At 38.7% G+C, this 21,838-nt stretch overlaps 1 protein-coding gene across 1 annotated transcript in view; it reads left to right on the top strand.

Moving 5' to 3' along the window:
• Window positions 1-617: 617 nt before the first annotated feature.
• The window catches only part of NPHP3 (nephrocystin 3), a 27,290-nt gene continuing 6,069 nt past the window's right edge, over window positions 618-21,838 (top strand). Inside the window, exons 1-23 of the mRNA XM_014273703.2 lie at window positions 618-1,239; window positions 2,447-2,572; window positions 3,805-3,955; window positions 4,733-4,885; window positions 6,206-6,339; window positions 6,590-6,750; window positions 8,181-8,328; window positions 8,871-8,945; window positions 9,459-9,638; window positions 11,007-11,110; window positions 11,784-11,898; window positions 12,921-13,064; window positions 13,603-13,700; window positions 14,180-14,282; window positions 14,905-14,987; window positions 16,020-16,158; window positions 16,962-17,126; window positions 17,590-17,687; window positions 18,521-18,643; window positions 18,979-19,168; window positions 19,311-19,552; window positions 19,952-20,027; window positions 21,180-21,307. Coding sequence (XP_014129178.2) covers window positions 886-1,239; window positions 2,447-2,572; window positions 3,805-3,955; window positions 4,733-4,885; window positions 6,206-6,339; window positions 6,590-6,750; window positions 8,181-8,328; window positions 8,871-8,945; window positions 9,459-9,638; window positions 11,007-11,110; window positions 11,784-11,898; window positions 12,921-13,064; window positions 13,603-13,700; window positions 14,180-14,282; window positions 14,905-14,987; window positions 16,020-16,158; window positions 16,962-17,126; window positions 17,590-17,687; window positions 18,521-18,643; window positions 18,979-19,168; window positions 19,311-19,552; window positions 19,952-20,027; window positions 21,180-21,307 — 3,290 coding nt within the window. The 5' untranslated portion in view covers window positions 618-885. The remainder of the gene's footprint in view (window positions 1,240-2,446; window positions 2,573-3,804; window positions 3,956-4,732; window positions 4,886-6,205; window positions 6,340-6,589; window positions 6,751-8,180; window positions 8,329-8,870; window positions 8,946-9,458; window positions 9,639-11,006; window positions 11,111-11,783; window positions 11,899-12,920; window positions 13,065-13,602; window positions 13,701-14,179; window positions 14,283-14,904; window positions 14,988-16,019; window positions 16,159-16,961; window positions 17,127-17,589; window positions 17,688-18,520; window positions 18,644-18,978; window positions 19,169-19,310; window positions 19,553-19,951; window positions 20,028-21,179; window positions 21,308-21,838) is intronic.

Raw genomic sequence — 21,838 nt, 5'->3', positions numbered from 1 at the left:
GGGCTGATAATCCATGGCTTCCTTGTTCTTGGCAGGTAAGATCTTCAAACAGGGAATTCACCAATTTCATGTGAGGTGCACAAGGTGCAAGTGCTGACCTCGGGCACGACGTGACATCATTGCCCAGCACTCACCTCTTGCCGGTGACACTACTGGCTCTTCTCAGTTCTTGGAGAGTGCCAGCTGGTCTGAGAGGTCACAACTTCTGGCCAGTGAGGGGTAATTCCCCCTCCAAGGTCTGCTCAACACCAAAGCTGGTGGCACAACCTGTCTGTCCCTGTTTGGCCAAGGAGAACAGTGCGATATAAGCGTGTAGACCAGCCAGGGATGCCGCACAACCTGAGGGCACCGGGGCAGGTGACAGATTAGAAATAGACACTTGAGGAGAAATAGACGCGGTGAAGAGAAAAATGGGCACTTTTTTTTTATAAAGCATCCCCGACGAGGCTGAGATGGTGTCAGCGGGAATGGGAAAGTTTGCCGTGACCCCACATTAGCTGTTTTTTAGCAGCAAAACCCTAAAACGCCGTCGCTTTTAGCTGAGAGCAGCAGATTCCCGCCGCCGGCCCCTGCGGCTCTCCCTCTCCGCTTTTCCCAGCCTCCCGGGCGGCTCCAGCAGCGTTCCCGAGCCGGGAGCCGCCGCGGGACGGGACGGGACGGGGCGGGAGCGGCCGGGAGAGAGAGGGAGGGAGGGAGAGAGGCGGCCCGCGGGGCAGCTTCCTCCCGCTCTCCCTTCCTCGTCCGGCGGCCGCAAGGAGCGGACCATGGCCCGCAGCCGCCGCCGGGAGGGCTCCGCGCCGGGCACGGCCCCGCCGCCAGGCCCCCCCGGGGGCAGCGGGCCCTGGGCTCGGGGTTAGAGCCTCTCCCTCGGCCGGGCGCGGGGCCATGGGCACGGCGTCGTCCCTGGTGAGCCCGGCGGGCGCCGTCGGGGAGGTGATCGAGGACACGTACGGCGGCGGCGGCGGCGAGGCCTGCGAGATCCCGGTGGAGGTGAAGCCCAAGGCGCGGCTGCTGCGCGGCTCCCTGCGGCGCGTCGGCGGCTCCCGGCCCGGCGGCCTCATCGGGGCCAGCTTCAAGTCGACGGCCTCGGTGCAGGAGCTGGAGTGCGTGGCCGAGTACGAGCGCCTGAGGAAGGAGTACGAGATCTTCCGCGTCAGCAAGAACAACGAGGTGGCCTCCATGGTGAAGAAGGAGGCCAAGCTGGACAGGGAGAACAAGCGGCTGCGCGCCGAGCTGCAGGTAGCGCCCGGGGTACTGAGGGCACCGAGCGGCGATGCTGGGGCTGCCAGGGACTCGTCCCGCTTCATGCGGAAAGATGTGGCAGGGAAGTGACGGGTGCGAGGGAAGGCAAGGTGCTGGGTGTGAAAAACCCTAACCACTTGTTTATAAAATTTTAAAAGTTTAATAGTAATAAAATGGTTATAAAAATAGTAATACAATTACAGTAATAATAATTTGGACATTTTGAGTTTGAGATAATATAGACAAAGAGTTACGGACGTCCAGGTACCTTTTTCTGGCAACACGAGCCCGAAAAAGGACACCCGTTAACAGAGGATTAACCCTTAAAAGCAACAGCCTGTTGAACATTCATACACTTCATGCATGATGCATAAATTCCATTCAAACACAGGATTCTGTCTGGTCATCCTCATCTTCTTCCTCTGAATCTTAACAGCGCCTTCGAGGTGGGAAGAAATTCGTTTCTTCTGATAAGAGGGCAATAAATTCTTTTTCGCTGAAAGATTTAGGTATCTTGTGGCTGCTATTTCGCTGCAAGTCCTTTCTTTAAAAAAAGTATCCTACATAGCATCGTTTCTATTTTAGCGTTTTTTATAACCTAAAACTATATTTAACACACTACTTAAGAGAATTAATACAGCATTACTTTCTAACACAACACATATAATATTCATTTTAATATTTGCAAAAAGCCAATCATAAAATAGGCATTTTTCACATTGGGGAAGTGGTGTCCCAGTGCTCTCCTGCTGAGCCGTTGGGATGCCGTCAAAGTGCGCCTCTGGGGATGGGGACCACGCCATGCGCCGCTGTGGCGACCAGAGACAGGGCACGGGCTGCAGCTGTTCCAAGGGAGTTTTGGGCATGTTATTGAAAAACGTTCCTCTCCCAGAGGGTATTGGACACTGGAATAGATTCCCCAGGGAAGTGGTCACAGCACCAGCCTGGCAGAGTTCAAGAAGTGTTTGGACAATGCTCCTGAGCACAGGGTGTGACTCTTGGGGTGTCCTGTGTAGGGCTGGGAGTTGGACTCAATGGTCCTCGTGGTTCCCTTGCAACTCAGAATATTCTCTGATTCTGGCTGCCCTACAGTAAGGGAAGATACAGGGTGCTGAGATAATACTGTAGTCAGACCTGAAAAGTAATCTAAAACATCTTACAGGCAATAAAACTCTGAAAAAAATTAAAAACTAAATGTTTTCAGGCACTTCAGAAAACATACCAGAAAATACTTAGAGAGAAAGAAAGTGCATTAGAAGCTAAATACCAAGCCATGGAGAGAGCTGCTACTTTTGAACATGATCGAGACAAGGTCAAAAGGCAATTCAAGGTATGGTTTGACTTTTCTATTCCTAGGAAAATGACCAAAAAAGATATCACTTGTTCACATTCCCCAAATGAACCTTTCTCCAATAGTTTTCATGAGAACCTCTCCTTCTTAAAGATACCTTAGAGTGTCATAGCTGTAGATGCCTATTTCCATTAAAATAATCCTACCAAAACTCTCTGTAAGAGTAAGAGAAAAAAAATATGAAATAACTTTATAAATATTAAAGGGGGAGTACATCATAAACTATAAATTCCTGCATTGAATTTGAACACAAGGCTATATTCATATTTGAGAGTGACAAGAAAACATGAGCTGCAAATTGACACATGCTGAATTGTGTTCCATTAGTAAATAATGGAGCTCCACAGAGTTCCATTATAAATGTTATACCTTGAATTGTAAGGTGTAACATGTCTAGCTTATATTTTTTTTTAAACTGTGTATTGGTGCATCTCTTTTGGCTGCAAAAATATGATAGTTAGAGACCATTTGCACTCCCTGCAGAATGACTTGAAAGGCCAGGCAGATGTTTCTGCTTTTCCTTTGCTGCAGATGACACTTTTGCCACCCAAAACAGGTTCTAGTTTTTCACTATTTTCAAGATTCTTCATGTCCTTAATTTTAGTTGTCTGTAGCTACATGTAGTTCATGTTTGTCAGATATATAAAAAGAGGATTGGTTCTGACCTAATTTAAGAAAATGAGACTTGAAGACTACTGCATTTCTTTGAATTTAAAACTAGATTCATGTTTTCTTTCCCACATGATGGTAATAAGTTGCAAACAGGACAGCTGGAGATGCTTGATCAATTTCTGTGGTAGGAAATTGACATTTCTGCAACAATAAAATGTAAATACAAGTTTATATGTAATTGTAAATAAAAACACAGGAGCATAAAAGGGAACCTTTGAAAGAATTGTTACATGTAACAATTTTAGAAGACAATAAAGTTTAAAAAGTAAAAAGACTTGTTTTCATTTTTAATGAACATGCTAATGCAGGCTTCTTTCAGAATGGTATGCTAAGGTTTATAATTGCAAAATTTAAAAAATAGATAATTTTAAACTATGGCTTCCTGCTTATTTCTGATTCATGATGGCTTCAGATGGACATTTTCATGCCTTTGCCTGGTAAATGAGTACTTAGAAACTTACTTTTCCAATTGAAAGTAGGTGACTCAGGAACAGATACTGAATTTTAAAACTTTTTTTTTTTTCCTTTACTGCTGGTAGATTTTTAGAGAAACTAAAGAAAATGAGATTCAGGACTTACTGAGGGCCAAACGAGAGCTAGAAGCAAAACTCCAGAGACTGCAGGCCCAGGGAATCCAAGTGTTTGATCCTGAAGAGTCTGATTCTGATGATAACTGTACAGATGTTACAGGTGAGCATTTCATCCCCAACACTTTATGTTGGAACATGACTGAAGTCTCCAAATAGTAAAGCAGAAGACAGATATTTGTGTTGTTTTGAAAAAAGAAATTTTATTAATCCAGATGAAAAGCAACTTAAAGTACTTTGAAGGGTAAAAGCAACAAACCTTGCAAACTTGGTTTAGATTGTGGGAACCTCACATTTCTGGTGTTAGAAATCAATAAATGAAGACAGAGAACTGTCTAGACACAGTTACTTGAACACTTTTAAAAAGTTGCTCCATTAGCTGTTCTGAGTTTTCTAGTCTTTTCTGAGTTCTCTTATTCTGTATCTGAGAGATGATGCTCCAAATATCCATATCCAAAAATCATGAGCATATCCAAAAATCACACCAGAAACTCGAGGGAATCTTAGACACTTTGGATGATGACATATGCCAGTGGCAGCTGCTGTGTGTTCCAGAACAGCAGTTATATCTTTAACAAAGAAGAAGTAGGTACAAATCTTTGTATATGCTGTATGAGGAATTTACTAACATGGAAAGGATTCAGATGGGTATGTGAGCAATTTATGTAATAGCATGTATTAGGAAATACCCTCAGCCTTTGGTGTCATGGATTCTTGTTAAAAGCAACCATTTAGAACTACAGCACACAAAGGTGTGAGGAAATTTGCTGACAGAAGAAAATTTATGGTCAATGGTATGTGGCTGGAGTATTTAGGAATGACAATTTACCTTGTGTAGTGACAGTGAAGAGGGTTTTTTTGTTTGTTTTCCAATTCTTAGCTGCTGGGGCACCATCTGAATACTGGAATGGAGGAGTGTTGGGAAGTGAGCCATCCATGGGTAGTATGATGCAACTTCAGCAGTCTTTCAGAGGGCCTGAATTTGCTCATAGTTCCATAGATGTCGAGGGACCATTTGCAAATATAAACAGAGGTAAGTAATGACAATTCATTTGGGATTGTCTGTGTCTGTGGAATTTTTTCAACTGTGCTTAAATAATTGTGTTCCTTCTTAGATCCTTTTCTGTCCACTCTTGGGTAATTTAACTAAAGGATTATTTGGAGTTCTTTGTAAAAATAAAAGGAAATGTGGCTAAGTTATGTTTAATATATATGATGACTATGGTAAGTGTAGCAGTGATTTTAGCAAACAGCAGTTACCAGTGCTTTGTTGTATGTTCCTTATGTTGACAGTGGAAGATAGTGGCTCCTTCCTTCAATATCTGCTGGTGTTCTTTTTTTCCATTTGTATTCAGATTCTCTACTTCCTGAGTATGAACGTCACATTTGTATTAGAATAAATTATACCACTGTTTTGTTCATTGGTTTTGCATGGATTTTGAGTCTGCCTAGGGGGCCACTTAAGGAAATCTGATTGTAAGACCAGGATATACAGTTGTTATGTAAATCAGTGCTTGATATTTTCTTGTCAATAATTGCTGCTTTTGAACTTTGTTTCCCAAGTGGCCTCTTGTAAATTGGCTTCTGATACTCTGGTTTCCTTCACTGTTGTCCTGGCTCTGGAACCTCTCCTGGATATAGTTGGCTTTTGGCAGTTTTTCCCTTTTTAGTTCAGGCTCTGTCTGATTCTGAAGTCTCTGCCTGCAAAGTGGGAAGGGTGGGCCTTCCTGTGATGGCTCCAGCTTCATATACTAAGCCTTTGATCAACCTGTGTGGGCCTGAGAAGAGAACCTATTCCTATCTTGAAAGAATGACCAGCCACAAAATGAAGAGTCTAAGAAAGTTGAAAAACTCATTGCTTCTGTAGGGAATAAACATACAATGCTGCAGAAAGCAATGGATTCTTTTCTCTGGAAGAGGAAGTTCCCACAGTGTTTTGCTGTCATTTATTCACATGGTCTAATTGAAATACACATACATCTGAAGTACAAAAAAGTGTTTGGTTATGAGTGAACTTATTACTCCTGCATATTGGTACTTATTTTACAACTATCAGCTTGATTTTGTGGAAGCATTTCATCAATCCTTTTTAAAGGAGATAACGTTGTGATGATAATATAAATATATTTAACACTTTTATTTTGACACATTGTCAAGTTGTGTGACATTATCAAATGGTATGAGTTCTCAACATTTGTAAAATTTAAATAATTGAGTAAAAAAACTGCTGCTATTTTAAATAAAAAGTAGTATTCATGATGTTAAGAGGTAATGACTTAACTGTTATGCAGTGTGATGACATGAGAAGATGTCTAAGACTTCATTTTGGGTTTTTTTTTTTTTTCATTGGCAGATGATTGGGATGCTGCTGTTGCCAGTTTATTGCAGGTTACTCCTCTGTTTTCCCACTCTCTGTGGAGTAACACAGTAAGATGTTATATTATCAGTACTGATGAGACTCAGCCAGAAGTGACCATCTTCATTAGAGTGAGTACCCTCAAACCTGTGCTCACTTATGTGATGTCTTGTTTCCAATGTGATGCTGGTTCAGAAATTTGTCTAATACTTCTTGAAAGCTTTAGTAGGTGTAGTCTGATTCCAATGAAATCAGTGAAAGTATTGTCAAGGGCTTCAGGGAAACAAAGTGCTTAGATTAAAGAAACTGAGATTTGTTTGGTAGGTCCTTAGTGCTATGCATGGTTAGTAATAAAGCATTGTTGCTCACATTTGCTTTCAGAACTACTCTTCAAAACTTCAGAGAGTCTGTGAAACAATGGGGTACTTCTTTCAAGTCGTTAATTTTTCAACAGAGAATGAAAGGCCTCTTCAGGATGTAAGAAAATGGGAAATAGAAAAAAGTTCATTAGTAATTTTGCTCCTGCATTTAACTTTGCCAAGGTGAGTATTTTCCAGGCTGGTGAAACAAATGGCAGCTTGTAATTTATGCAGAGTGCATAGCTTATTAAAATGTATGGGATGCTTTGCTCAGTATGTTTCCTGAGCTAGTAACTTCAAAGTGATACTCCTTCAAACTTCAGGTTTGCTAGTGCAGACACTTTAAAGAATGTATCAGCTTTGTACCATTTTCTTCTTCTTGTAGCTACAAATTCTCTTAAAATACAGCTTGAACAATGTCTTAATAACATACAGAAATGTTTTGCTTTCCAAGAGGAGCTCTCTGTTGTGCATGTGGCTATGTCTTAGGAATTCAAGATGGCTGATGTGAATGTACTCAGTGTTTTTCATTTGCTTATCTAGCCTTACACCTGTCCATAGTATTTGGGGTTTATTCTATCACATATTAGTCCCTGGTTTTGGCTGTCTTTCAGACTAATTTCATGGCTCTCCTGTGTGTTACTGTGTGCTGTCTTTTGACAGCTTTGATTTAGTGAAGTCATGATGTTTCATGACAAATAGTGATGGAATGTGGTCTGTTTGTTCAGTGAGTAATTTCTTAACCTTCTAGAAGAAGAAGCATGATTCACTGAAGAAAATACACCAAAGGAGGGATACTTTTGAATTGTTTTAGGATTGTTACTGTTATGTGTTATATGCTGTTGCCAAATAACCCAGTTTTATGTATGTGGAGCAAAAATGTGTAAGAACAAAATATTCAGGGGAAAAAAAACCCCAAAAGTATTAATTTAGAGAACTTCTCTTACAAAAACTCTGATGAAAATTGCAGTGCTTGTGTAAAAATGGTAATATTTGACAATCTTGTCTGCTATTATCAGCATCCCCAAGTAATATAGTTCCTTTGTGGAACAGCAATAGATATCTGTGGATATCATTCACATATATAAATGCAAAGTGCTTTTGAATTTGGAGGTGTCAAATTCTCATTTTAAATACTATAAAATTTTTCAGACTGACATCTGAAAAATACTAAAGGACTCTTCCTAAAAAGATCAAAGATAGAACAGAACCTTCAGATAACTGCTAGCAAAGCATATATATGATGCTTATTAATCATATGTGAAACCATACTTTTTCCATGCAAGGCAATTACCTTTCACTCGGCATATTGCTATGACAGGAAAAACAGCTTTAAATTTACCAAACAATAATCGAAAAAATTAATACATGGTTTTGCTGGTTTTGGTACATGTAGCATAAATCTCTCTCTCAGCTTTTTCTTGCTTCAGACTTTTTCTTGCTTCAGACTTTTTCTCATATTCTCTGTTGAAGTATTTGATTGCTTTTTTGCTATAAATAGATATGACTTTTGAATTAGATTTTGCAGTGAAAACCATCTTCGGAGCTTGTGTTGATTGAACTGTTTACTACAGCAGTGTAATATAGCACAAGAATGCTGATTTCCAATCTAGTTGTTTGTTGGAGGACTGTGAAGAAGCCTTCTTGAGAAATCCAGAAGAAAAGCCCCGGTTAATTTACCACAGAAGGGAGGAAGGCAAAGTCAGTTCAGTCTCAGTGCAACAGTTAATTGAGCAAATTTCTTGCATGAACAAAGCAAAGGTATGACATTTAAAAATTGCTGTAAACAACACTGCATGCTGATAGTCCCAGATTTTAGAAGAAATTGCATTGCACTCATTGCTCTGGCTGCTCATTCTGTCAGCAGATTGATGAAGCTGAAATTCATGAACGTTATGAAATTTTCATTAGCAGGGGAGAAAAAAAAGCCACCGCATTTTCACTGAAAAAAAGGGCTATGCTATAAGGTTAGAATTTCTTACCTGTATTTAGGCATTTAAATGGCAAAGTTGTTTATCTGAGGTCCCTCTGTAGCCACCGAAGGGAATGAAGTATACCTCTAGAGAGATTCCTGCTGCCTAAAAATCGATCAGTTATGATCTATTTCTCTCTACAGAGACAATGGTTGAGAACAGCTGAAACTAGATGCCCAACTTTTAAAGTCCTTAGGCAAAATGAATCTTACCTAAGGAAGGCAACAGAATGGAATTTAAATGTGTTCCAGAATGTTTTTGTTGGAAGACCTAAATATTGTTCTCAGTTGGATTCAGAGTTGTGTCATGCTTTTCCCTTTACTTTTTCAGATGATTGACCATGTTGGACGTATGGAGGAAGGAGCATATGAAATCTATAATTGTGTGGAGAAAATAATTAAACAGGTAAAGTACATCATGCATTTTAGCTTTTTATGTCTATGTTGATTTATGATCTTGAATGATGTCAATGTGATTACTATGTGGTACTTAGGTGTGATTCAAAGTATTTCTCTGTTTTATTGTTAATATCTGGCAAGCAAGAAAATGTGCAAGTGGAAAATAAAACCCCAAACTGAGCAGTGCTTTTATGGACAGATGCACTGGACCATGGGAAAGGGTTCTATTTATGGACCTTAATTAGCTTTTTTATTTCTCTTTATCCATATCATAGATACATCCTCTCCTTATTCTTGGGGTGAGTTGTCTCCACTATGAGATATTTTAAATCAATGTCTTGAGACCTGTGCATTCAGAGTTAACTTAGTTTCAATTAATTGCTTATTTATTTATGTTCTTTGCTGCCCTGCAAGGAAATGAACATATTGGTGTTAGTAGAGCCACACTCATACTGAGACTATCAGCATATGTGCTTGCACTACAGTTGCAGTTTTTTCCATGTAATTTCTTTTTATTTAGGATATATTGGGGTGTGAAATGACAGACTTAGAAGGCAAGGACCTGGGTAATAAGGAAGACTCTGCTGCTCCTGAAGAAGAAGTTTTTGGTGATGTATTGTGGGATGCACACGATGAACAAGAACAGATGGAAGCTTTTCAGCAGGCCTCTAATTCAACATGTGAGCTGGGATTTGAGAAAGTGAGTACATTATAAAGGTATATAGATGAAGAGAAAGTATTAACTCACTTTCATCCCTTGTTGGGCAAGATGCATTTCTACAGAAAAAGCTGTGTCTGAGAGCATCCTTAAGGCTATCACTCCTTATGCTGGAAGGAGCCATATGTCTGATATAGATGGCATATTTCTTTTCTGGGAGAGATGCCAGTTGGTGTGTTGTTGAATGACATTGATGAAGAAGTAGTTGTTGTGCCTGCACTGGAGAAAAGCACTATAACAGTGTGCCAGAAGCAGAGCGTCCTCCTAGACTTTGGTCATCAATAGAAAACACTCTTGAGTATCTATTTTTAATCCTTCTATTTTTTTTTATTTCTCTTTTATTTTCCCTGAGGAAATCCAATCTCTTTCTTGACACCTGCAGTTAGGTCTTTAGGAGATGGTTAATGAAAAGATTTCATCACATCATGCAGTAAAAGAAGAACAAAAGAAACTTTATAGTGGAAAGCTGCTGAATACCTCAGTACTTACTCATTACTGGAAATAATTTTTTAAAACTTTTCAAGTTGTGAGCATCAGGAATAGTTATATGTTGGGAAGATACAATGAATGTAGGAAGATAAACATTAAAGTTATCACAGAATGTGGTGCAGTAGTTTATTTTGGCAGTGTAAACACAAGCATGCATTTTCTGTTACTGCATTTAAATTCTTAGTACCCCCATTTTACTAGCACAATATATTCTTTTACTTCACCACTCCTATATTGGTAATGGTTTGGAGGATTGTACCATTTTTATTACATTCTAGAGCAATAGAATAACACAACATTAAAGAAAAAATACCAATGCATATCTAAATGCACCTCTTACTTTGAAGACAAAATATTTCTCCCAAGCAAGGGAAGGGTGTTTTGCTTTGATTTATTTTGTCATCTGCTGCAATATTTTTGGACATTCATATGCTGTAAGAAAGCCTTCCTTTGTATGCTCAAAATAATCATTCATGGCAGATGCCAACTTTTTCCTGGCAAACATATCCAGTGCAGTGGAGTAATTTGGGGAGAGGGCAGGGCATGGAAGCCTGAACAAAGAACACTGTTGCTTTACTATAATAACACTAATTCAGTTTATTACCACTGAAGATTCCATTTTAAAAAAGTTTTGAAGAAAGTGTTAATTAATTCTACACTTTTTAAAAAAGAGAGAATAAATTCTGTGGTTTGTTTCCTTGCAATATCTGTTTACACTTGTATTGTATTGCATTTCAGCAGTTTCTCCTTTACCTTAATAAATTGGTACATTCATTTTGAATTGAAATGGTTTACAATATCAGGCACTATATTTCTTCCTTAAACAGTGGACTATTTATAATGATTGTTTCTTTGTTATAGTATTTTGAACGTCTGAATGACCTAGTAGCAGCACCAGCACCAATTCCACCATTGCTTGTATCAGGAGGACCAGGCTCTGGGAAATCTCTCCTTCTGTCTAAATGGTAGTTTAAATTTATTTTTTTTTAATATGAATGAAGTTTAAGAAAAGAGTTTCCATTACATTTCAAACATTGTGTCAGTAATAAGAGATAAAATGGGGGCATTTAGAAAGTGCTAACGTTATTGAAGCATCCTGGAAAGATTTTTGATATTTGAGTAGCTAATTTCATCTGGGCTGCCTTTGACAGCTCCCTGATGGCAGCTGCAGCACCTTATGATAAGGCATCACTTACCTACCTGTCTTTGCACAGCATCACAAAGTGGTTTTGATAGCTCAGTTGTGTTGTCCTTCTCTCCTACACAAGAAGGGTCTGAAATAAAGAAAGAATCCTTGTCATTTATCATAGACCATAGAATTTTATTGTCACTTGTATGCTATGACAAAATTTGCTGATAAATTGATGGTGTCATTGCTTTTTGAAAGTTTAGTGGCACATGACTGTTCAGTGACAGGAAGGGCACTTGCTAATTGCTATCAGTAATGATGAGAGTAAAAATGGAATCTGACATTGGAAGTTCAATTGTAGCTCAGGAAATGTCTATCCTGTTTTGTAAGACAAACATGGAACACATGTAGCTAAGCTACTCTTTGGCAAAACTGATGCATTTTTTTGAGATCTATTCACAAAATTGCAGTCTGTTGAGTCTTCTTTTTTTCTTCTCTTCTTTCATTAGGATTCAATTACAGCAGAAGCATTCTCCAAACACTCTAATTCTTTACCACTTTGTTGGGAGGCCCATGTCTACCAGTTCAGAGTCTGCATTGATAATTAAGCGCCTTACTCTGAAGGTAATGCTGTATTGCATGCCCTGCATTGCATCTTTCTCTGTGTGTGTGTGTGCACAAAAATAACATTTTCTACAAATTTTTCAGCATCAGTGAAAAGTAATACAGTTGTAGTAGAAAAATATTCAGGTTCAGATTGGTCAGGGCTCTGGGCAACCTGTTCTGAGTGAAGATGCAATGCCCCTGCATTTGACTAGGTGGCCTTTTAAAGCTGCTTCCAATCCAAACTCTTCTGTGAGTCTATGAAATGTAAGGCATTATAGGATGAGGGGAATCTGATCCTATACACTTAATGTAGTTCAACTAAATAGCATCTCTGGGATATTCATAATAGATCAGCATTAGTAGTTATGTTTCCAGTGACCTATAAAACCATATAATTATACTCCTTCCAAAATTCCCTGCCATCTGGCCAATGAGAGAGGCAGGTGGTACATCTTGTGTCTATGTGCTTAGAAACCCAAGGCTGTGCTTGCCACTTGGTACCATCTTTTTCCTAGACTAGGCTCTCTCCTGTATTAATTCAATTTTAATTGTGTGCTAAATACATGGGGAATAAGGATCATTTTTGTGCTAGGGTCTGAACTTGCTTTTTCCATCACAAGAGTATCACTAAGGGCCTTACAGTAGTAAAACCTGTAGAAAAATTAATTCAGTTCTGCTATCCATGTAGTTTTCTCATCTGTCTTAGATGTTTGCCTGTTTAATCTGTGCAACTTAAAGTCCTTTAAGTCTTCATATTTCTTGTCTGTTGTGTAAAGGTTATCTCTCTAGAATTTACACACTGGGTTCAAGAAATATTCTTTGTTCTGCATAGGCCATACTGCCTATACTAGAAGGAAAGAACTCTGTGTGAACTTGACTAGAAAAATTGCCCCCACATCCCATGGAGGTTTTTGGGGTAGAGGGTGAGGTAGGGGGGTAGACCAGCTTTTTCTTTTTTCCCTTTTGTGTCCAAAGGACTTCTTTCAACTATCCTAGCTGATTTTTAAGATAGAATTTCTTGTCATGTTTATAATTCTCAGCTTATGCAACACTCTTGGTTAGTATCACCTCTGACTTTCGATCCAGCTAAACTTCTGGAAGAGTTTCCCCGTTGGCTGGAAAAGCTTTCTGCACGCCATCAAGGCAGCATTATTATCATTATTGACTCTATTGACCAAATACAGGTATGTTTTCAAAATCTTTGCCACTTGTCAGTCTAACAGGAATCTTGACTATTTTAATAGGTTCAGTCATAGCTGTGTAAGAAAAATATTAGTGTTTGCTTTGCTCTGAAGAAAACATATAGAAAATAGTTTTGTAAAGAGTGCAGTTGAGTTATTTTTGTAGATAAACTTTTTTAGGGTTGTTTTAGTATTTTTCTTCTAAATTTCGTCTTTACACCTTGATTTTTGAGCAGTCTGGTTACATTACTTACCCAAAGATCCAAGGCTGTGAGCTGACTTTCTGGGCATGTAAATAGCCTGGTTTTTATGAGGTGAACATTTCAATAATAGTATTCTATCTGCTTTATTTAGTGTACAGTTGTGCTGATGCATATAAGTGGGGCATTTAGTACTGTCTAGAGGACCAGATCATGAAAGATTTTAAAGAACTGAAGAATTTAAGACTCCTTTCATTAGGTTGCTCAGTTAATGAAACATAGCAACTTCTGGCATTGTTTCGAACAACCTCTGTGTTAAGAAATGAAATTTTGTTTTTAAGCAAGCTGAGAAGCACATGAAGTGGTTGATAGATCCACTGCCAGTGAACGTGAGAGTGATTGTATCAGTGAATGTAGAAACATGTCCACAGGCGTGGAGGTATGTTATATTTCTGTGATGTGACAAAGTATCCTGGCTTAGAATTATTATTTTTAATTGCAGTTACTCATTGAAGAGCAGACAGATTTGTCAAGATGTGGAGATTTAATAGGATAAGATTTTGCAACCTATGAGGAAAATGAAAGCTTCTCTATTTTAGCTGCAATGACAGATTTTAGATGTTGGAAAACCAGATTTTTGTTTTACTGTGATGGATCTACCCTTATGACTGTATGAAAGATGATATTAAATGCAGTCAGATGCACATCAAGAACTGCAGTACCATGATGTAGATTCAGGATAAGGCTAAAAGTGGAAATTTTACTTCAGATAAATAGAATTTCTTAGTAGCAGGGAACAGCTTCAATTACTGCTTTGATATAAATCTTTTAAAAGCCCTGGAACTCTGATGTCTTTTTTTTTACTCTTTTGTGCTATTTAATAAGGTTGAAATATGACTTTTTTCTCTCTTACTAAAGGTTATGGCCCACTCTTCATCTTGATCCACTGAATTCCAAAGATGTTAAATCTCTCATTAGTGCAGAATGTAACTCTGCAAATGTTAAATTGACTAAAGAGCAGGTATGCCTGTTGTTTTTCTAAAATACTTTACTCTAGTATAACTTTTAATGAAAGCATGGAAAGATTAAATTAGCCCAGCTGCCAGAGTAAAGAATTATATTTAGCTAACTAAATATGATTGCTCAAGATAGCATGAAGTTTGAGTATTTTTACCCCATGGCTCTCAGCCCTGAAACACAGAAGGAACAACATAAATTTTTAACAGAAAAACTGTGCAGTTGCACATACTGCTGTAAATGTGATGCTTTATTTTAGAATACCAGAAGGCTTAACTATGTTTTAATTAATTATTTTTGCATAATACTGTAACAGTCACCAACAGATTGGGAAAAACAGTATTTCACCTTTGTCCTTGAGACTGATTCTTTAAGGTAACCTTCATGTTGAGATACAATGTTAGACCCTAACTCTGCATCTTAAATTCAAATGAGAATTTTCACTTATATGCTCCTATAGCTGGAAATGTGTTGCAGTATTTTGTGTACTACTTACCATGTTATAGTCTTCAGATGTTGCACATAAAAGAATATCTAGAACTTTTGTTTTCTTCTTAAACAGTGAATGTTTTATTTGTGTGGTTAGTTGCATCTCAGTTCACAGATGATTATTTAAAATGTTGTAGGAGAAGAAGCTTGAGAGACATTGTCGTTCTGCCACAACTTGCAATGCTTTGTATGTCACTCTCTTGGGCAAAACCATTGCTTGGTAAGTTGAGGTGTTTTGGAAATTACTATGGTCATCCCTAGATCAGAAGACTTCAAGTAGGTCAGCCTTTTGAAATACTTTCATTTAACACAGAATGAATCTTGTTAGGAAAAAATGATGGAGAAGTTTTGCTCTCCACTGACTTTGAATGCAACAGGAACAGAAATTGGAGTTTACTGTTACCAGTTTGATACTAAGTGAATCCAAGCAGTTATATCTATTTGTTTCCAGCTCTTCTATTTTTATTTATTTTAATTTGTTTAATTTCTTCTTTATGGGTGTGTCAGTTGCTTCAGTGGTTTTTAAAGGTATTTGGAGAATGTTGGTATTGTGTTGGTAAGCAGTTAAATTCAGGTGTGTTGTATTTTCTGATGTACCACAGAGTTTTCCCCACAGATTTTTAAGGCTACAAGGAAGTTCAACAACTGTTTAGTTTAACTTCCTGCATATGGTCCTTAGCCTTGTAATTCCTGCTGTGGAGAAAATTAATCTTCCCTGATGTGCAAGAGAATACCCAATAAGTGCATTGGCTTCTTATTAACCTAGACTTCATCTTGTTGAGAAAGATGCATTTTTAGTTAAGAGACTCCCAGAAGATGATACACTAATTGGTAATTTACTCCAGGTGACTGATTTCATTATTTTTGTTCATGTTTTATGTTCTAGAAGACTTAATTGCTCCTGAAAATGTGCTTTGTAAATGCATTAAGTGAAATAGCAGCATGTGGTTTTATCTGTATCCATCCTGATGTTCCTCCTTGTACTCCTGCTGGAGAAAAGAACACTGCAGCCTAGGTTTTTTAATAAAACTGTTGCAGCTATTTAGAAAAATCAGACAATATGACAGAAATTGGAAATTGGCTTGGAAGAACTCACCTCCTCTTTGTTGAAATTTCACCAGGTGCTGTGCACCTTTTAAATCCAGTAGAAATCCAGAGAATATTTGAGATAGAACTCTTCTGTAGTTTCAAATCAGTCTTACTCAGCCAAATATAATATGGTAAACCTAACCCTTTTCGTCCTTCTGTTCAGTGTTGGAAATACAGGAAACATTGATGAGATTCTTCAGCAGTGTTGCCAGTGTCAAGACACAGTGTCACTGTACAGGCTTGTTCTGAGATCAATTCAGAAATCATTGCAGAGTGATAAAGAGAAAGATCTTTTGAGAGAGGTAAGCAGAGAATGCATCACTGTTTCTACAGGTAATGAATACTCTTCCCTGTAAAAAGTTTTCCTTAAAGTAAATACAAATTTATATTAGTTCATATGTATGATTCAGAGACTATTGTGTATTATTAGTATACAAGGGACAATTTAATTAGTGTAATTACATCTATTGGATAATTATAGAATGTATGACTGCTTTGTGTTAAATAACAACTGAGCTGTTGTCTCACAGAATAAAGCAGAGCTTTTTCCCTATGATGTGATACAGAATTAGCACTTCCTTGCTGATCACTACCATCATCTAGTGATTAATTACATTGAGCATAGTAAATGCAATCAAAACATGGTGTCTTATGAATACAGGCATTGCTTATTACATTTCTGACTCCTCTTCCTACCTTTGCAGAATTTTCTTCTTGTGCAAAACAATTTTTAATTAGTACACAATACTCTTTACTTGCTACTTCTTTGGTTCTGGCTGCATGAAGACCCTCAGCATATTTGACTTAGATGGAAGTTCCTCATGATAATGGAGTTACTCTCTCCCAGTGTTATAGAGGAAAGTCTGAGGGACCATTTGTTGATCTCAGAGTGTCCCATTTGGTGCTTTATCTATTAGAATATTAAACCATTAACAGTGAGGTCTCTTCTTTGAGAAGATGGAAAGGGCTTGTATAGGCAGGGTTTTTTCCTTTTGCTATAAAATAATCACAGTGATAAACAGCATTTTTCTTGAGATTTCAGTGTAACTAAGCTCTCCGGGAAATATTGCTAACTGTGTGAAATCTTGTTTTCTGCTTTGTGCAGATCCTGTGTGTCATTGGTGTCAGCCACAATGGGGTGAGTGAGTCAGAGCTGATGGAGCTTTATCCTGAGCTGACTTCTGCAGTGCTGGCCTCACTGCTTCATAGCCTGCACAAAATGTGTCTGCTGACATATGGCTGTGGTTTGCTGAAATTCCAGCACCTCCAGGTAAAGTTTGTAATTCTAAACATGTGCAAGGGAAACTCCAGCTCCTGGCTCCAACCCCTGTTTTTTTTAGATAAGTTCTGTTGTTAGCTACCTAGGCCTTGAAATGCATGTTTGCTCATTCATTCTCCTTAGATTTAGAAACACCTTGAAAACTACCAGAACTGTGATAAACCAGTATTGCTGAAAATCTGGCCTTTCAAACCTTCATAAATTTCTAATCTATTAATTGTTAACTCCATGTATCCTAGAAAACATTGGCTTCCCAAAAAAACAAGAAGAGTTGAAAGGAATATTGCTTGAATAACCAGAGCTGTGGTCTAATGTAAGACAATTTGTTTGTAGTGCCTTTGTCATTAGAAGATTTTCAGTTCTACAACATGAGATGTGTTTCATTACCCTGTGTATCATCAGCACTTAAACAAATTAAATGCATTCTCTTTTTTTAAATTATCCTCTCTTTCAGGCTTGGGAGATGGTAAAACTAGAGTATATGGAAGCAGGTGAAAATGTTATTTCTGCCTATAGACAAAAACTAGTGGAATATTTCACCATGCAGTTGAGGTAGGTCAGAATTCTTCAAGAAGTGCTAAATTGCAGATTTCATGCCTCATAGATATTTTGGTTTCTTCATATACTTTCTTTGAGTTTAGTAAATTATTATCACAAAATAACTATGCAAAATTGTCAGCTTAAAAGTTTACTTATTGATATGTTTCTTTTTAGTCTTGGAAAAGAATGAGGTCTGTGAAGGGGAATGGGTATATGATAAAGTGATTGTGGGGAAATGTAGGCCCTGAATTTATACCATGTCAGTTATTTTGTGGTCTCCAACCCCCCATGGATTTTTAACTCCCAGTAAATGCTAGGAAATTTGGGTTTGATTGGGACTTGAAGCAGAAAACCACTTGTGTTCAGCAAGCAATTAGCACATAGATAAGAGGAGATCTGGTAGGACAGCTGAACATCTACAAGTTCATATCCAGCTTGAAAACTGATTTGCATTTACATCCCAATTAGTGTCCCAGCTGTGGGCTGCTGTTTATTGCTCCTCCAAGCATCTGCTGTTGGGTAGGAGGAAGCCAAGAGGGCCACAGTGTGCCAGACAAAGGAGGCACAAAGGGACAATGGGCTGCTGCAGGGCTGCAGTCCTCCTGGCAGGCGTAGATTAGCCCATATGGGATGGAGGGGCTGCTTCCTGGGGAGTGCCTGGGGATTCCAGTGCCTTCTGAGGTGAAATTAAAATGAACATATAACAAAATGGAGGACATAGGCCTTACAGTAATCTGTCCAGACATTCAGGTGTGGAAATTGTATGCTTGCCTGGTTTTCACAGCAAATTGACAAGATGCTAGGCCTGTCAGAGTTTTAATTTACATTTGTTTTTCTCTCAATAGTCAAGACCGAGTGACTTGGAGAAGTGCAGATGAACTTCCCTGGCTCTTCCAACAGCAGGGTGATAAGCAAAAGCTACACAAGTGTCTTTTGAATCTCTTTGTGTCCCAGAACCTTTACAAAAGGTACAAAGGTAGAAATTGCTTTGGCCATTATAAACATTTCATAGTAATTTTTTGTCAATATAAATGAGAAAGCGACAGATTCAAATACTTAAACAGTGGAGGCTGAAGTGCTAAATGATGTTTCCATATAAATAATGTGTTTTTTTCTATTCTGCTACACCCTGGGGGGCGGTAAAGGAATAAATATTGCTGTTGAATAGTGTTAATCTCCATGGACTGTCTCTGTAGATGCTGTAGCATAACAACATTTGTGCATGTAGGCCTTTTATTCCTAAGCTAGCATCAGTCTGAATAGAGAGGTATCAGAGATAAGATTCTTTTCCTTGTTAAAACAGGGGACATTTTGCAGAATTGCTGAGTTACTGGCAGCTGGTTGGGAAAGATAAGAGCTCTATGGCAGCAGAGTATTTTGACTCTCTGAAAGAATATGAAAAAAGCAGTGAGGGAGAGGAAAGTATGATCTGCCTGGCTGATCTTTATGAGACCCTGGGACGGTTTCTTAAGGACCTAGGTCTTCTCAGTCAGGTAAGTACATTTAGAGATTGTTGTAACAGCAAAAGGGCAAATGAAGCAGAGCTCAGTGTGTGCTTTCTGTGGCAGTGGTTAAGTTATGGGAGCATAGAGGATGCTGCCTGCTGCCCTCACGCTCTGGACTTGGCTGTTCCAGGCTGTAGCTCCTCTGCAGCGCTCTCTGGAGATTCGAGAGACGGCGCTGGATCCAGACCACCCCAGGGTGGCACAGTCTCTCCACCAGCTGGCAGGGGTGTATGTTCAGTGGAAGAAGTTTGGAAATGCTGAACAGCTGTATAAGCAGGCACTGGAAATCTCTGAGAACGCCTATGGAGCTGAACACCCTCGGGTGGCCCGTGAACTTGACGCACTTGCAACATTGTACCAAAAGCAGAACAAGTAAGCTTAACTACACTTCTGGTTTTGTTTTATGTGGAGGTAGTATAAAAAAAAAATTACCAGCAAAAGTTTTTTTCCTGAAGCTAGAATTTTTCTTGGATTTTTTTTCCAGTTTCATATGTTTAAATGCAACCATGAGCATCCCCTCTCTATTCTTGTAGCAGTTCACATAGGAGGGGCCAACTTTTGTGCTTAGTTTAACAAAAAACTTGCAGAGATGAAGGAGAAGTATTGTCTGTCCCTAATAATTTTGTAAATTTTATATTTGAAAATAAGTGTGATTATTCTCAAGAATCTTAAATTTTCAAATCTGTGCACTTAAGTACCTTAGAATCTTTGCAGGATGCTTATTGATACCAGATTTGACATTCTTCTCACACTCGAAATAACTACTTTCAGATATGAACAAGCTGAGCAACTGAGGAAAAAGTCCTTCAAAATACGCCAGAAAGCAGCAAGGCAGAAAGGCAGTCTGGTAAGGCAGTACTTGATATTTAAGAAGAGGTACAGGCATGTTGCTAAACAGATGATAAATTCTGTCTGCAGAGCTGGTAATGCTCCAGGGTTTTTGATAATTGTGGGCGTAGCTAGTGAAATATCTTAGCAGCAGCTTTGGTAACTTTCAAGAGTCCTTTCAACTCTGCTAGAAGTGGAGATGTATCAGTACAACTGGAATGGATTCAAGTGGAAAAGAAAGAAGTGGATATATACATTTCAGAGGTGCAGAATTACAACCAATACAATTGTGTGTCAAAATCACAATGGCAAAAGGTGATCTCCAGAATAGTTGAGGCATTTATCCTACTAGTGAATGCAGTGCTTACTGCAATGGAAAATCCTGGTAAATATATTAGGTGACACACAGAGTTTTCCCCTGTTTTCTTCTCCTGTGTTGTTTTTCAGCTGCAGGGTTTCTCTTGTCATTTTTGAGCTAAGAGTTTATCATGTAATGCCTGTATGTAAGAGTCCAGCTAATAACTCCAGAGCTCAATTTGTAGCTCTAATGAAAGTAGTCAAAACCCATAATCATGTTGCTGTTTCCACAGTGATTAAATAAGAATGAATTTGGCTCATGAATATTTGGTCTATTTCTGTAATGAGTTCTTCTGCAAAAATATTTTAATCAAAACTGCAAAGACCAAAAATAAGCAGAGTGTGTAAAAACAATGCACTTTTTACTTTGATTTATTTTGTTTGTAAGCATCAGCTTGTTTGCCCATTTTACACAGATTGATGTGAAGCCTTGAGTAATAATATTTTATATGCATTTGGATGTGTTTAGGATTGAAGGCTAAATTGATTTTAAGTTTCGAGGTTCTAAACCTAAGAATTCAATCTGAATTCATTATTTGAACTGTGGAGTTTAAGCAAATTAGCATGTCTGATACAGGGAGAGAGGTGTGACTGCACAGTAACTTGTATTGCTTGGAAATTTTCACCAAAATTTCACATTTTTGGTGCAATATGCTGATAGATTGTAAGTAAGCATTTGCCATGTAGCTCAAAAATAGAACTTAAGGAGGATTATGGTGCTACTTTGGCATCAAACTAAGTCTTTTGGTTTTCTGTCTTTAGTGTTAAACTTTAAGGGTACTGGTGACTGGCTTACATCTCCTTTTTGCTGTAGTGTGGCTTTGCTCTCCTGCGTCAAAGAGCCCTGCAGCTGGAAGAGCTCACGTTAGGCAAGGATACATCAGACAATGCTCGAACCCTGAATGAGCTTGGAGTCCTCTACTACCTGCAGAATAATCTTGAGTGAGTTGCACTGATTGTGACACATCCACTGAGTGATCTCATGTCTGCATGAGGCAGAGCAGGGAGATCTAGCTCTAAACGCAGACACATGATCAACTACTTGTCCCTTATTCATTCTGCTGGGTTTTGTTCACTGTGAAATTCACTCCTATTTTCTGTTTGGTGCTGTTGGCATGTAGGCATGTAGGCGTTTACCAAGTCAGTGCACTTCCTGCATTCAGAATTGATGTTCCACAGTTAATTAGCCTTTGTTGCAAATTCCAGTTCTCTCTCAAACTTCTGCCTTCTCTGCTCAGCTTCACTATTTTATGACTCTCCTTTACAGTATTCATCTTTGAACAGCAGGATTGTTGTTTTTCTATGGCAGTATTACAAGAAGTCATGACCTAAATATTCATTGTGCCTGTAATCCTTCAGCTTTTACCCTGACATCCTGCTAAAAACCAGAAAGGGCCAGAAAAGCACAAAGGTGTTCTAAAGGCAGAGATAAGCAGGGGTGTTGAAGAAGGGGAATAAAAGGTGCAAGATGGT

This window comes from Zonotrichia albicollis, chromosome 1 (assembly GCF_047830755.1).
Source record: "Zonotrichia albicollis isolate bZonAlb1 chromosome 1, bZonAlb1.hap1, whole genome shotgun sequence".
Classification (NCBI taxonomy): Eukaryota; Metazoa; Chordata; class Aves; order Passeriformes; family Passerellidae; genus Zonotrichia; species Zonotrichia albicollis.
Note: the sequence above shows the minus strand (reverse complement) of the source record. Positions and strands in the feature narration are given on the sequence as shown.